At 37.0% G+C, this 16,316-nt stretch overlaps 3 protein-coding genes across 3 annotated transcripts; 1 reads left to right on the plus strand and 2 right to left on the minus strand.

Annotated features, from left to right (window-relative positions):
• The first annotated feature begins 227 nt into the window (after positions 1-227).
• LOC121298443 (isotocin receptor-like) lies at positions 228-4,774 on the plus strand. The gene is made up of 2 exons (XM_041225567.1): positions 228-1,246; positions 3,384-4,774. Exons 1-2 carry the CDS (start codon positions 256-258, stop codon positions 3,608-3,610), a joined length of 1,218 nt encoding a protein of 405 aa, XP_041081501.1. The 5' UTR covers positions 228-255; the 3' UTR covers positions 3,611-4,774.
• A 1,128-nt stretch (positions 4,775-5,902) lies between these two features.
• On the minus strand, positions 5,903-8,423 carry LOC121298444 (caveolin-3-like). The gene is made up of 2 exons (XM_041225569.1): positions 8,159-8,423; positions 5,903-6,773 (listed from the first exon to the last, which is right to left on the minus strand). The coding sequence occupies exons 1-2, from the start codon at positions 8,267-8,269 to the stop codon at positions 6,432-6,434; spliced, it is 453 nt and encodes a 150-aa protein (XP_041081503.1). The 5' UTR covers positions 8,270-8,423; the 3' UTR covers positions 5,903-6,431.
• A 3,485-nt stretch (positions 8,424-11,908) lies between these two features.
• Positions 11,909-15,753, minus strand: LOC121298329 (caveolin-2-like). Its single transcript, XM_041225409.1, is given in 3 exon segments — positions 11,909-12,343; positions 13,676-13,863; positions 15,111-15,753. Coding segments are annotated over 3 exon segments (486 nt in total). The 5' UTR covers positions 15,258-15,753; the 3' UTR covers positions 11,909-12,192.
• Between the last annotated feature and the right edge of the window lie 563 nt (positions 15,754-16,316).

The following is a 16,316-nucleotide window of genomic DNA, read 5'->3' on the forward strand; positions in this document are numbered from 1 at the left end:
TTTTGAGATTGTAACACATTTCCGCTAAAACTTTAAAGACCCATTATATTAATTGATGTTATACAATTGTTTTCTATTTTAGGTGTTCCTTATTTCTGGAGTGAATATATCTTAGGAAGAACCAGTTGCTGTGGCAAAAATAAATAAATAAATAAAACCAAAAGAAAATACATCCTTTTTTTTTTTTTTTTTTACATTATACCTGAAAATAAAGTAGAAGAAAAATAAATCCGCACCAGAATCTGAAACATTTGGATGAAAAAGAGAGCTCAAAACTACACATCGAGTTGCAGAACTATCGTGGTGGTAACGCAAAAGTTGTTAAACGTAATGGAGGGCATGCCCTTTAGAGATGCAGATCTGCGCTCCGTGAACGCGTCCTTGGAAAACTCAAGCCTGGAAAACACCACAGACGCGGTGAACAACAGCACAGTGAACCCGCTGCTGCGGAATGAAGAGGTGGCCAAAGTCGAGGTGGCGGTGTTAGCCTTGGTGCTTCTGCTCGCCTTGGTTGGCAACCTGTGTGTGCTCCTGGCCGTCCACACAACTAAACAAAAGCAATCTCGCATGTACTTTTTCATGAAGCATCTCAGCATCGCGGACCTGGTGGTGGCTGTATTTCAAGTCCTACCGCAGCTCATCTGGGACATCACCTTTAGGTTTTATGGACCCGATGTTCTGTGCAGGGCGGTGAAGTACCTGCAAGTGGTCGGGATGTTTGCATCCACCTATGTGCTTGTTTTAATGTCGTTAGACAGGTGTTTGGCGATATGCCAGCCTTTGCGGTCTTTACACAGACAGACTGATCGTTTTTATGTGATTTCTTCTTGGGTCCTCAGTCTCATGTTGAGTATTCCTCAAGTTTATATTTTTTCATTGAAGGAGGTGGGCCCCGGGGTTTATGACTGTTGGGGGGACTTTGTTCAGCCATGGGGAGCCAAGGCGTATGTGACGTGGATCAGCCTTACAATCTATTTTATACCAGTGGCCATACTTAGCGTTTGCTATAGCTTGATCAGCTTCACAATCTGGCAAAACCTTAAGCTAAAAACCAGGAAAGACAAAAATGTAACCCTCGCGTCCAAGACCGTCCTTTCCCGAGTCAGCAGCGTGAAGCTCGTCTCCAAAGCCAAAATCAGGACGGTTAAAATGACGTTTGTTATAGTTCTGGCTTATGTTGTGTGCTGGGCCCCATTTTTCTTTGTGCAGATGTGGTCTGTGTGGGACCCTGAAGCTCCGAGAGAAGGTATGTCTGTCTATCAAAAATGAATTGAACTTCATAATCGTAATGGCAATTCATATGAATACGAAGAAAGCTAACGTCAGCATTCGTAAAATTCAGAGGGGGGGGGGGGCGGACACGGTGATAAACGAATCATAGACATGCAGAAAAGACGTACAAGCCAAGTGTGCTAATGGTTTCTCAGCGGACTAAGGAACCTATGTTTTAGTGTTCCAAGTCTCCGTCAGACAAATGTGAAGCCTGATAGCAAGTGCTTGGTTGGCAGGAGATTAGAATAAAGTACAAACGAAGCTAGAGAGAGAGAGAGAGAGAGAGAGAGAGAGAGAGAGAGAGAGAGAGAGAATTAATATTGGCAAAATATGCATGTGTTTTTGTGGCATAAATCTATTCAACAGCATCTGTGCAAGAAAATGATTCAAAGAAAGCTGACAGTTGAACATTGGCAGCTGCTGTATCTTGTTTTGTAGTGCTATGTTTTTTTGCTGGAAGTGCACATTTAATTTTGTAGAACTGAAAGAACATTGACATTTTCATTTAGTCTTTAAATTAGCCAACCAGTATGAAATTAAACATGCTACTGTACTGTAACATAACCTTTAAAAAGTTATGTGACTAAAATGATCTGTAAATGGCATTAAAGTACACTGGTGTTATTATAGTGAGTACTCACCAAGAATTTGGCTGGTACACTAATGTTTTTGTTTTTTTAATACTTACAATGTTAAGAACTCCAGTGTACTGTAATGTTTCATCCTAGTTTTTTTTAACATCTTAGTATCTGGGATGAAAAGAATTCAATATTAAATCACTCCAATAAACAGCACATTTTAGACGCCTAAGCACCCAGTAAGCTAATAAAACCTGGGCAGGTGTCAGCTAAGTGCTGATTGTGTCTTCTTTTCATTCACGTTGTATTCTCAGGTGTAAAACAGACCAGTATGGTTAACAGCACTTGTCCAGTACACTGAGTCCTAGAGTACTGCCTTTGGGAAGGCAGGAATATTAACTTGTGGAGAGACTGCCCTTAATATTCCACTTCGGTTAAAGACACTGCATCAAACTGACTGTCCTCCTTATATAAACCTATAAGAGATGAAGAAGCAGATTGCCATCTCTTACGTTCATTTTTCATATGCCCGTTCTTTCTTTTATTGCATCTCTTGCCTTGTTCAAGATAGTTCAGATCTGCAGTAGATCACAGAGACTCATTTCCTACAAGCTTTTTTAAACTACACACTTAAGGAGGCCAAGCATCAGTCCTTCTCTGATGTTTTTCCCACAGGTGTCTGTACAGAGATATTTTTGTAGCTGTCCACAATTTCATCCAGGAGTGATTGGTTTTGTTAAAAGAAAATTATTTTATTCTTGTCCAGGGACTGAAAAGGACTGTAGCACCACCATCTGGTGACAAGAAGTTCTCCATGGTGAAGTTCCATCTATTAGTAGAGCAAGAGTTCTGGTCGTGGTTATATATGGACAGAGCCAGTGGCGCTGGAACAGTTTATATAGTGGGGGCACTGAAAGCCATTGAACAAAACTGTAACCCTTGTATATGATAGAAGGAGGTGCACAGCACTTCAATACAGGGGCTGCTGCCGCAGCCCCAACACCCCTAGCTCCAGCATCCCTGGACAGAGCAGTATTATATGTAGATGAATTAATGCAAAGTTCCAGCCAGTCTCATGGAACAGATTACACTCCATAACAAATAAAAAGAAACTCTTACAGTGCAGGGACACATGGCAGTGCTATTTATCTTGGAACTAATTTAGGAAATGTCAATTTGCTGGTGTAGTGTCTTTAACGTAGCCTAAAATGGCACCCTGATTCGGTGTGATTAGTTAAGTTTGAAATATGATAAGCGATGCCACCTGGATCATATTATTCAGTCTGCTGTACTGTATTAACCTGGCCTATCTGTTATCATCATAAGCAGCCACTTATATATTGTAAAAGTAGACAGAGATCCTCTATTGTAGTTTTTTTAATACAATTTTAGTGTTGATTCTAATTAACTGACAGTCTGGCAATAAAGCTGAAACACCACAACATTAATAAAGAAGGAGATATACAATTATATAGGTGATTTGTGCTCCAAAGTTTATCCTGTGATTATGTTTTGTTTTTCTCTTTGTGTTAGCGTCAGCATTCATCATCGCAATGCTGCTGGCGAGTCTGAACAGCTGTTGTAACCCCTGGATATACATGCACTTCGCTGGGCACTTATTCCACGACATGGTCCAGAGATTCCTGTGCTGCTCGAGCAACTACCTGAAATCCTCCCAGCGCGGCTGTGAGCTCAACACCAGCCGCAAGAGCATCTCCTCCATGTACATGAGAAGCGTCACGCAGACCTCAACAACGTAATCACAAGGCTCTTACTAGACCAACCCCTTTTTATCTGAACTGTTTTCAAATGATTACTGCACTACTTTTTAAATATTTGAAGGTGTGTGTGTGTATATATTAAAAGCTGAAATTAGTTTTCCCCAGAGTACTGGAAATGTTCTTTAATAAATACAGATTTTTGTTCATTCAAACTAATCAACTTTCAAACAGAGCTATGTGATAACAGGGCATCACACAAGTGGAAATAGAACACCAGAGATATGAACCTTGACCCCTTCTGATCTTGTACGTGTTTGTAAAGTATACTATGATGCCACCTGGCAACCTTAGATTGAGACAATCTGTGTGATGTTTTTTGCTATGGTGCTAGTTAAAAGACAAAAATGATTTTAATAGGAACAACCAGGCAACCCAGATTGCTTTGTGATACTTATCTGTCACACTATCTTTACCAGTAACCTGTAAATATAAACAAGGCAATTATATTTTTGTTATTCTCCAATATAAAATCCCAAGAAAGTAAAATGAATGGCATCACCTTGAATGATTAGGAATATCAGGACTCTGCAAAGCACCCGAAATGCAAAACATTGCGCTGATATTAAAACTGGAAATGAGGATATTTATAAAGCAGGCCATTTTTAGGGAGCAAATAAGGAAAGGTACATCTACAAAACATTTCCCAGCTTTGTATGCTTTTGAGATGCAAGAACCTTATACATATTTTTGTAGATAATGTAACAGTATTACGAAGGAGATCAAGTAACTGTCATTTGTCAGTTTTACTTTTAAGATATCAGTGTTGCTGTTTGGGTATGTCCTATTTATCAAACCTGAGAATTTCTTTACAAACTGGATTTGGGAGCGCACAGGAGACATTGTTGTTTGCATTTTGTTGAATTCTGTGTAAAGCAAATTGTTATATTGCGATATTTATTATGAATAAATTGTATTTGTCCTTTTTACACTGTGATATGCTTTTGATTATTGTTTTGTTGCTAGATTAGCATTATCCCAAGATCAGGCGAGCGATGCAGGATCTAATGAAGGCGTGTGTGCAGTGAATGTGGAAGAATCAATTACAGTGTCTGGCCGTTAGTGGCACTACATGGCCTGAAAATGTACAGGATCTCTTTACAGGACTTTTGCTGTCCTATAAGCTTATAATATTCAAGCTTTCTGACCTCTTTACCCTGAAAGGATTCTGTAAAGAATGCAGCAGCTTCACTGCAATGTATATGAACAGTGCAGTATATAATATTCAGTGACAACTTAAACATTATAAACCGTTATAATTATTTATTATATTTACACAGGGAGGGAGCACCAGTTGTTCAATTATTAAGATTTAATATTTGCTAAGTCTTCCATTTCAAGCAACAATCGATTCCACAGTAAAATCCAACAGCCTTAAAATACAACATATTAAAATAAAATGATTGCCACTACGTTTTATAATTTATTTTATGATTGAGGTACCTTTTGAAAAATATGCTATTCAGTAACCTGTACAATCTTCAGTATCTCTTTGGACTTTCACTAAAATCACTGGGGTTAGGAAAAAAATTAGAAAAGACAATGTATACAGTACAAACCCAAAAGTTAAAATGACAGTAATCGAAATGTCATTGGAAATTTGGCCTCTTCTTTTTCCCCCAAAATTATTTTATCACGGTTTGCACATGATTCTAAGCTTATGAAATCTATTGAAAACACATACACTGATATCTCTAAAATTATATCTGGTTTTGCAGTGACCCACAATCAGGTGAAGGAATATCTGTTAATAAATCAAATTTGTGTCAAACAAATACCCGAACACTAACCTGCAGTACTTTGAAAGCTTGGAATTTTGATCAAATATACTACTATGGAGAATTATTATTATTACTATGGTTAGTATTATTAGTAATATTATTATAGGACTTTATTATTTGGGATATGTATTGTTTATTTTATTTTATACTTGTGCAGAACAATACTATCACGCTTATTAGTTTGTGTGGCACTTGTAGTACTGCTACTGAAGCTGAATCCAAGCACAGTTGTACACTATTTATTGACAGTAGTTAAATTGTACACCAGTTTATATTCATATCCAAGTAGTTTAAGTAGTACTTGAAAAGAATATACTCTAATACCTTTGGGTATTATTTAACGCTGGTTCATTTTACCTCTGAGTGGCAGTAGTATTCAGGTAGCCTAAGCTTGTACATGATACTTGTTGAAAGTTATGGCTCATGCAATGCAATTCCAGACTGCCAAGGTTCAACTACAATTATTGACAAGCACACACACACACACACAAGGTATATTGATAGTACATATATCAGTTTTAGTAAGTGTTCTCTTATCCACGACAGTCGTTTTTTTGTCTTTTTCTCCATACAAATATTATTCTGTTACTAGTACACTGTTTTTACATCCCCAGTTGGTACACAAAAATGAACCTTCCAAAAAGACCATAGCATTCAATGTGGATGTTTTTTTTTTGTTTGTTTTGCTTTTTTTTTTTTTTTTTAAAGAAGCTGTTTAACAATTAATAAAAAGCAAAACACTATTACACATAATGAACAATTAACCATATGAAGTGGAATATAGTGTACCATACTTAAACAGCAATATGTCATGCAGTGGACGTTACCTGGTATGATCGAGCAGTGATGCCCTCTATAGAGTATATTATTGCTATTATGATCAGATTTTTTTTTTTTTTTTTTTTTTCCCTGTTCTACTGGATCAGTGTTTTAGTCCCAAGGTTCTAAGCAGAGCAGCTGTCAACAAAACATGACCTCTGAGCTCAGAATATGATTCGTTCAGGTGATGTCTGAGGGACTGGTTAAACTTCTTTGCGCAGAGCAACACGAATGCTGCTGAAGACTTTGCCCAGGGCCTCGTAGAAGGGGTCGCAGAAGGTGTGGATGCAGAGGGAGTAGATCCTGCTGACACACTGGATTTCAATCATGTAGCTCTTAATACACGGTACCACAGCCCAGACGTGGCAGAAAGAGATGCAAGCAAACAGGAATCCCCAAATCAGGGCCATGGGAATGCCAAAAATAGCTGACAGCACTCTGTAGCACCAGTACTTGGAGACAGTGAAGGTGGTGTAACTCACTTTCCACACTCCATCCAGACTGTGAGTGCCATCTGGTTCAGCAATAACATCTTCAAAATCCACCTGCATGGGAAATTAAAGTTCAATGAAATACAATATTTCAATTTCTAACCTAGTTTTTAGTATTACCCTCTACACATATGGCCAAAAGTTTTGCAATGGACTAATTGTGCTTTGAATGAAACCTGCTAAATAATGGTATGTTAACATAATGAATTGCATATAGCTTTGTAGTCTCATGGGCAATTCATTTTAATACATTGTTTCAGGTAAAATAAAACAAAGTTATTGTGCATTAACAGGAAAATGATCCGTTATCAATCAGCCACTGCTTGAATGTGATGACGATTATCAGATACAGTTATCTGTTCTTTAACCACTCTTAAGGTAAATACCTTCTTAATCTAGAACTGGGATAATGGATAGGAATTTGACAAGTGCTGAAAATTAAGATATTTTGTAGCCTACCATAAATAATAAAAATTTCAATCTGGGTTTTGTTTGTTTTGTTTTTTTTTCTTTTGAAAGTATAGAGTCAAATGTAATATAAAACAGAACCGCAGTGACTGTACTGTGTGTGTACATTTTACTGTCATTTAATCCAAAATATGCATTATGAATTCTAGACAGATACAGTAAATGGAGTACACTTGAAAATCACAGTTCAAATTCCACTAAGCTGAAATCTTGATGGGATGTTAATTGAAAACTGAAAACTGTATATTTATTCAACCCTAACCAGCAGTCTAAATACCATGTGGGAACCAGTCCAAGTTTTCCTGAGGCGCTTGAGTTAGTTAGCGTGACTGAAATCTTTGCAGATATTTTAAGAGCTCAGCTTGTGTTTTTAAATAGATCACTGTGATGTCATTTTTCATTAAGTTAGCAGTTACTGCAGAACTGTGTGTTTCAAATCATTAAATAGACGCATTGAATAACCATCTCCCTTTTTCATTGCTTTAAATCTGCTTTTACAGGTATTTGTAAATGTGGTTTATTTTCAATATCAGCTTTACGTAGTATATATAGGAACGAACATTACAAAAATGCTATTACTTGATAATAAAAGCTATTGCTCCCCACCTTGACCTGCAATTCACAATACAGTAGCATACTACAAGTTTACTTTTCTTTAATAGCAATGGAGTTTCAACTACATTCAATTAGAAACAGCTCATTCAAAAACAACAGCTCATTTACAAGAGAGAAAGCAGAAGCTGGCATGCAGTTGCTATGTAAATCCAATATAACAGATAACACACATTCGTTTCCATGAATTGCCATCACACTATATAACAACAATACATTTCCTGAGTGTAGATTATTATGTCTAAAGCTAACTGTAGTAGCGTATCACTTTTTTGAGTTTTTACAGCATAGTCCATCCTGTTATACCTTTAGTAAATCGAACATGCTTTTAAAATAAATTCCAAAAGTTGAAAGTGTACCTTTATGACATCCTCATTGATCTGTTTTGGGTCTCTGTTTATCAAGTCAATCTCTTTGGTGTGGCTGTCTCTCACTATTTTTCCCTCATTGCTAGGATACTGCTGTTCCATGGTTTCTGTGATATCTTTAACTGAGACCAGGAGAGACTGGCCTCAGCACTTGTTCAAGTCAACAGAATGAAACAATCGAAAGAAGTTTATCTGAAGTTGCCGGAGCTCTCTGATCGCTCCTTCCAAGCAAAGCCCCACCCTAAATACCAGTGGACAGCTGCCTCAGACAGTAAGAGCCCCCTTGTCAAAATTGGGCAAGCAGTCCCAGGCCAGCATAACTCACACTGAGACCAAAAGCATTTCTTAAAGGGGAAACCAAGCTTGTGTTAAATTTCACAGACTTCTGTCGGCTCATTCTTGTGTAATTGCCTTTAGCTTCTTGCCAGCTTTGTAAAGGGTCAATAATGGTTTCCCTAAATAAGCACTGCACAGTATGCAGTTCAAGTCCCATATATAAGTAAACTATATGTCAGCAAACTGTATAAATTAAACTTCATCCCTTCACCTATTGCTTTAGTGCAGGAGAGGACCTGCTTCTCTCACCTTGTTTATTACACTGGTTGGCTACTTCATATAACTTTACCTGAAATACAAAAGCAAAATAATATGTGCTTATAAAGTGATGAATCTTTAATATTGTTGGAGGGTAGTGTATATAAAAGTGAACATTGTTGGAGGGTAGTGTATATAAAAGTGAATATTGTTGGAGGGTAGTGTATATTTCCTACAACTTTATAAAACTGTTCTATATGAAGTGAAATATAAGCTATTTATAGTACTGATATGTGCTATTTGTGTAGTTCAAGGGATTGAGAAGGTAATGTATGACTAGCAGCTGTCTCATTCTGTTTGGCAGGAGAAGCTTGCTAAGCCTCTATGGGCCCATTCACAATCTTCCAAAAACTAGTGCCACTCAGTTTCTGCCTGTGCCTCTTTAAAAACTTGCAGTGCAGTTGTGTTGAGGGATTTCCAACAGTTATCTATGGTTTTTGTTTCTCCTTTATCCAGAAAGGCACTATTTACCAAGTCTCAAATAAAGAATGTAAGTAAGATTTGCCACTTGTCTTGTGTAGTTTCCACTTCTTAGAAAGAGATGATGTCCTTCATGCTCAAATCAAAGCAGTGGGAGAGAGGATATGAGTCTAACCCTGCAACTTCGCCTACTGCTTGTGCAGGGGATTCCCCAATGTTTACCACAGAACAGCATCAAGTGTCTTTTTTTGTTTACGTATTTGAAATGTTCTAAGGGTTCCAGAATGAATGGTTAGAACGAATGGCTATTTTTTTTAAGAACCAATTAAAGAACCGCTGACAACAGGGTGCTAGAAGGCACTGGGCATGGTCCAATAAACCCACCAAAATAGATGATGGTGTGACATTTCTGAAATGACTGTGATTCCCTATTTAACCTTATCAGTTAACCAAACCCCATAGTCCATCATTTTATCAGAACAAATGTACAGTATTTTAAAAGTGAAGTTCAATTATAAATTTTATCCACACCCCAGAGTACTGTGTGCATTTTAAGGTCCATATTACCAAATATGTTTCAATGCTATGCAACTGCATTCAGATAATGCAACTATAGTTTAAAGAAGTGCTAACCAGTGCCAGTAACATATGCATTCTGGAACCAAAAGACTGTACACAAGTGGGAAGTGAGCAGCATGTTGCTGCTGCTGATAAGAGATAAGAATTGGATTAGCATTGTGGAAGTAATATATTGTAGAGATTACCAAGACACAGACAAAACATTGAATGCTGTTAACCTCGTTTTCATTACAGATTTTGTGGAAACATTTACTGCACTATACCACAGGAAAAACACAGCAAAGTTTAATACAATGTATTAAAGTATATACTGTACATGTGAGAAGCAAATGGGTAAACTGGAAAAATACCCAGCAAATTTACTGTGGTAGATATGCCTAGGTACTGATCAAATAACTGCATTTCCGTTATCTTAAAACACAATGCTGCTTCACGTTTTGAGGAGTTTTTGTTCTTCATGAGTTCAGCGGCTTGGGTGTCATGATTAATAATATGAGTATTCTTGATGTTATGTGATCCCTGAATCTGTACAGTATGTGATGATGCACTTCTGCTGCGCAACTGCTAAAGTCTACCCAAAATAGAATTGTTTGGCTCGTCTGAAGACTCAGTTCATAATATATACTGACTTGAAAGTTCCTGAATATAATGGAGGCTTCATTAAAATAAGGCATAATTTGATGTTTAAATTCACACAAATCATTATAAACTACTTATAAAGGACTGTGGGATAGACATGCTTCATGTCTAAAGGTGGTAAATCCAAACACAGTGGTTTCAATGTAAGAAACATCTCGAACAAGTGTTGGCAAAGAGTTCATACAATATTGCCAATATATATGTTATGTACCCTTTATCAATATTGCCAATGTGTATGTTATGTACCCTTTATCAATATTGTTAATGTGTATGTTATGTACCCTTTATCAATATTGTTAATGTGTATGTTATGTACCCTTTATCAATATTGTTAATGTTGAATGGTTGAATCCACATCATTTAAAAGATAAGCACTGTATAAATAAAATTATACCACGATGTTCAAATTTACATTTACATGTACTCAATATGGAAGAGTGTGATTTTGAAATAGAGCCGCCCTCGCATTATAATATCACTCACATTGAAATCTATGTATATTTCAGCCCTTTGGCAAATAGATAACAATATAGAATAAAAGTAATAATAATAATAAAGGACAACAATAATTGAGATAAAAAATAAAATTGGGTCTCATAAACCATGCATCTTCAGGACCAAACTAAACAACATTTAATCCAAACTGGCACTGGTGTTTATTTGCAGTATCTATGGTAAACTTTGTGTCTTCACATGCTGTTGTCCAATTTGTGAAATTCCAGGAGGATGCACAAGAACACTAACGTATCCCACAGCTTCTAGAACATGGTTTGAGTATATCTCAGCCTAAATTCATTGTATTAATTGATGTAAGAAATGTGAAACAACAGAACTTTTTGATATGACTCGCAACTTAAGAAAGTATATAAAGTTATTTTTAATAACACCTGTCTAAGAAATACAGTGTAGGAGCTCACATTTCCCAAAATGCACAACATCTACTAGGTAGCAGTGCTCCACTAAGCATTTCCACATCACAATGCTTCTGTACATTGGCTCTGTACTGCTGCTCTGTGCATCAACAAAGACAATGCACTGCTTCAGATAAACACTGACACTATGCTATGCCGAGCGGTATTATCTCTACTCTCTAATACAAGCGTCTTTACTTTAATGAAAATATTTTTCTATACAACTATAGTGCTCTTAATATACACAGATTCCAGTGTGGAGATGTATGCTTGCATGATAACGTTGACCACTGCTTTGTCCTCTTTAGTTTTTTTGTTCTTCATGATCCTACTCCCCTGTTAAAGCAGCTTTATTTGAAGGATTTCATGGTCTTGGAGAAAGAAAGGTTTATTTGGCCTGCTTCTATTTTGGTATTGCTATTAGTAGCTCTGGCTATTATTAGGAACTTCATTATCAATGACTTCATGAGCTACAGTGAGAAGAATTATAATGGTGGAGTAATATCAAGATCTAATGAAGTGCTTTTTCTTTTTAGCCTGTACTCATAAAAAAATAATGTACCAAGAATGCACCAGTAAATGCGTAGGACGGCCATAGTGATGCTACACAAACACAGCCCTTTATTCCAACTTAACACATTTTGTTACCACATCGACGCCAAGGGTCCCACTCTATTATTTCTACTTATGACTGAAACATGTGTTTTGGTTGTTTTTAAACTTGCATTTTTTGGTTTTAATCAATAATTAAAATGACAAATACACTAAAACAGAAGCTTTTGTATATCTTACTGTGCTATTGCATTTACACAGTGTTGTTGACATCAGAGCATTGCCTACTGAGAGAGGCAGTAGTGTTAACGTTGTCCAGGTCCAGGGATTTCAGTCATGAGACAGGTGTACATTAATGACACTGCAACATTTCCCCATACTCCTGAAGAATGGTGAGATGGCAATGTCTAAAATTGATCCCCAGATTGTCTGAATGGAAGGCATGTTGATCAGGAAGACTCTGACATATGGCATCACGCACCTGAAAATAAGCACAAATACACATTAAGAACAGTACATACCCCACTTACAGTGCATTCAGTACATCAGCACCCAGGCAAGCGCCTGGGACTGGAAGTCCATTGCCCGGGGCCCACAAAAACCTGGCACCGGCCCTGAGTACATTTACTGTTTTAGGCATTGAACATTCATCCTGTAATAATTAATGTAACAAACATTTAGCTATACTGATTTTGTTAGATATGATTTTTTCTGTTCCAGTGTATAAACCTAAATCTCCCCAAATTCCCCAAATTAACTATCAGCCCTCCACCATGCATAACACGAATGCTTGAATTGTTTTCTTGGCTCTGCACATGACTTTGTGCATTAACAGTGAAAATGCACTGTTTCAGAAAGCCAGATAAACATTGACACTATGCATCATTAGCTTTACTCCCTAATATATCAGCTTTAATTTAATGAAACATGAAAAAACATTTCCACACAGCAAGTCTTTTAGCTATAACTGTAGTTTTTGCATTACAAAGTACACCCAGCTTTGTCGTATATGTTTTTCAGTTAATCTAGTTTACTATAAAGCTGATATATACTCTGCAGAAATGATACTGCTATCTGTGTAGCACACTGACACCATGTAGAGAATAAATAATGAAAGGATTTGAACAGTGGAATATTTCAGTACCAATTGAATACTGTTATTTTAATGGTGACAAAACAATGAAGTAACTGCTCCTACCCTTAATCTATCCCGTGACTTGACATGACAAAGACACCAGCTGCAATTATCAAATTCTTATTTATTTCACGGAATGTAGAAAAGTAGCAACAAATGACCAACAAACATTGTTTCATGTTGATGGCTGAGCTGGACATTAATAAAGGGTCATTTTAAAATGTAGTTTCAGGTTGCATAGTATGGGTGTCCACATTAATCATGTAATAATATAACCCTGATGATTACTATATGACTTCATCAAACAAAATGGTATTAAACATAATAGGTGTATATAAACCCGAAGTCTGAACCACAGTGAATTAGGGTGAATTTAGGATTCAGATTTGAAGAGAAATGTGAGACCAGACAAACAAATTAGGCTGGAGTTATGAAAGTCATGAAACAAACAGAGAGACAGAGATAGCATTTCTACACACCATACCAAGAATAAGTGTTGTACCGGATTTTTTCCATATCTCCAATATCAATTTCCCGCATTCCAAACAAGATCAAATTCTCAGTAGTGAACACTCCTACAAAGTGGTAACTGGTTAACCTAAAATATGCCGGTTTAATAAAATAATATTCTGAATTTCCTCATAATTCACGACAGGTAGCATTTTGTGGCAGACATACCAAATGTGAAGGCAACTTAGTATGGCTAATAGAATTCCAGCGATTAAAGAAACAGGAACAGCGAGGAAGAGGGAGATTATTCTGTAGAACCAGAGTCTGGAGACTTCAAACAAGGCATGACTTCAGAGCCACACCTTGTCAAAGCTGTGGATAGATTGGGGTTCTGCTATCACATCTTCAAAAGTCACCTGAAAACAGAGAAAAAACACATTAATACTAACTGCTGGGGAAACTGCTGAATAGCACATGTTTATTGTAACAAACCCTGAGTTGAGTACAAAGGTGAACCTGAAGACTGGGATGCTGCCTCTACACTGACTTAAGGATACTGACATGCCTTTCCAGCAGTTCATAACAGTATGTTTTGGGTAGCTGGTAAAAAAAAAAAAAAAAGTCCTCTATTAATGATTAATTGTTTTAAAAAAAAAAAAGCGTAGCCACTCATCCATACAGACCTTCTCACTGGTCGATCTCTTAAGGCTCTGACAAATGATTTCTGGTAGAAACTACAGGCATTTCAATGTCAACTGTAATAAGTATCTCTGCCATTTCAACGGTCATAAGCTCTGCCAAAATCACATGACACATTTTTGATTTGTTCTACCAATTCTCAGGTAGTGGACTCATTTAACCAGCAGTTAAGGATAATGGTGCTCTTGCACACAGGGCTTGCTCAGTCAACAGCTGTGGAAAGAGAGGCTCAGACAGACATAAGATACCTGCTGCGGGCAAGCCAATCTCCTAACTTTAATCCAGTCCGATCCATCTGGAACTTGATAGTCATGAACCTCTGAAATAATGCTGAGCTTGAGACTGTAGTCAACAAGGAGTGGAACAAAATACAGTTTACTGGTTCTTACACAAGTCCTATTCATAAAAATAAAAATAAAATAATACAGTACTGTTCCTCAATCTATTTTTAAATAAAGAACTAATACAGGAGTGGAAGTGTATATACTATAGTAAGGTTGAATGTTAACCCACTTTCAAATTTTAATAAATCAGGTTGTTGAGAATATATTTAGTTTGGGCGCTAATGCACAGTGAATAATGTTATTAACTGTTTCAGTGTCAAGGTTTGTTTAAACAAGTAATTATATTAAGCTAGTGTTAGTGAATGTGCCAGATGTTTACTACTGTTTCAAATGGATGGTACTGAATACTCCCTGTTAATGTTTCAGAGATGAAGATGTTGAAACTGAAAGCCAATGTCCATTAATCAAGGAGCTGGAACATCACAGAATGAGTAACCCAGTGTAATTGATTTAAGAGCTTCTAAGCATGCTTGTTCTCCAGAATGCCAGTTGATATGTTTTTAAAGCTTTTATAGATTAGGACAGCTGGTTTTGTACATTTATTTTTCTTCCTTTTATAAAAAGTGGGGTGAACATTCTGCATAGCTAAAGAGACGCATTAGGCTTATTGTTAAACTTACCCTAAAATGTGCATTAACTCCTTTGGGGTCCCGGTTCTCCACCAATGGGGTGGTTTCATTTTGAGGCAGGGCAGCATTGATCTCAGTCTGTTGCTCCTCTCCCCCAAGATCGATCTTGGTTTCTTCTATACCGTCCTTCTTTATCATAGTTACAACCTATCAATGTATCCAAGAGGTCTGAGATGTTAACACTGGAAACTCCAAATGCATATAAACCAAAAGCTCTCTTTGTTTGAGGCAACCCATCTTCAGCATCTGTTGGGGTGTATATTAAGACATCTACCTCCTACTCACGGAATGTCCAAGCAGGCCCAGTGGATGGCTGCCCAGCATTATCAGACTGACAGTTCAATAAACAGGTTACTGAAGCCTAGGTGGCACATTTCACTGTTTAAGTATGGGATGTTGTGCTCAAGTGCTAATGGAAAGATGCACTTGTTAATGAAGAGCAACATTGTAGGGGAACCTCGAGTGGAAGCCAATTATCTAAACATCTCTTTCGTAAACTTTTGCCTACATTTGTATACTCGTGTTTGATTATTTGAGGATTTCATTGAGAGTAATGTCCCTAGGTATATGTTGTAACTATTTGTTTGAGAAATACATTTTGTCATTTCTTTTTAAAGTAATTGTACCCAACAAAATAATCCTGTGAAATCTCTCCACCACGCACATTTATTCATTTTATAGGTCTCAAATGTGTACTTTTGAAAGAAAGTATTTATAGCAAACATGTACTTTACTTACAAAACACATTGCCTGGTACTACACTTGGTTAAAAAAAAAAAAAAAAAAAACTTAGTTTGGATTCCATGCTTTTTCATTGTCTGTACGCCCTGGGTCATTTCACCTGGACAATGTAATTGTCCCCACCCCTTCACTGGCTTCTTTCTTGTCAACAACCAATCAGCTGCTTCCCCTATTGACTGACATGCTTTCACCCAGTAACATATGTTGAATACACTACTTAGGTTAAATGACTCAGGAAATACAAGTGTAAACAGATAACCCAAGACTAAGGTATAGAAACCTTTAACCTAAAGTAGTACCAGATTGCTTGTTTTAAAATGAAAATATATGTTTGATATAACACGTTTCTTTCAAAACTGCACATTTGAAACCTGAGTAGCTTTGTTAGCTATACTTACTTTAAGTCCACCATCACAGTCAATGGACCAAACCCTCAATATAACCTTAAGCCCAAGC

Source organism: Polyodon spathula, chromosome 23 (assembly GCF_017654505.1).
Source record: "Polyodon spathula isolate WHYD16114869_AA chromosome 23, ASM1765450v1, whole genome shotgun sequence".
NCBI lineage: Eukaryota > Metazoa > Chordata > Actinopteri > Acipenseriformes > Polyodontidae > Polyodon > Polyodon spathula.

Coding starts and splice junctions, on each gene's coding strand:
- LOC121298444 (XM_041225569.1), bottom strand. CDS start 8,269: ATGGAACAGCAGTATCCTAGCAATGAGGGAAAAATAGTGAGAGACAGC. Junction 6,774..8,158: donor TCAATGAGGATGTCATAAAG/GTACACTTTCAA, acceptor TTTCCCATGCAG/GTGGATTTTGAAGATGTTAT.
- LOC121298443 (XM_041225567.1), top strand. CDS start 256: ATGAAAAAGAGAGCTCAAAACTACACATCGAGTTGCAGAACTATCGTG. Junction 1,247..3,383: donor CCCTGAAGCTCCGAGAGAAG/GTATGTCTGTCT, acceptor TCTTTGTGTTAG/CGTCAGCATTCATCATCGCA.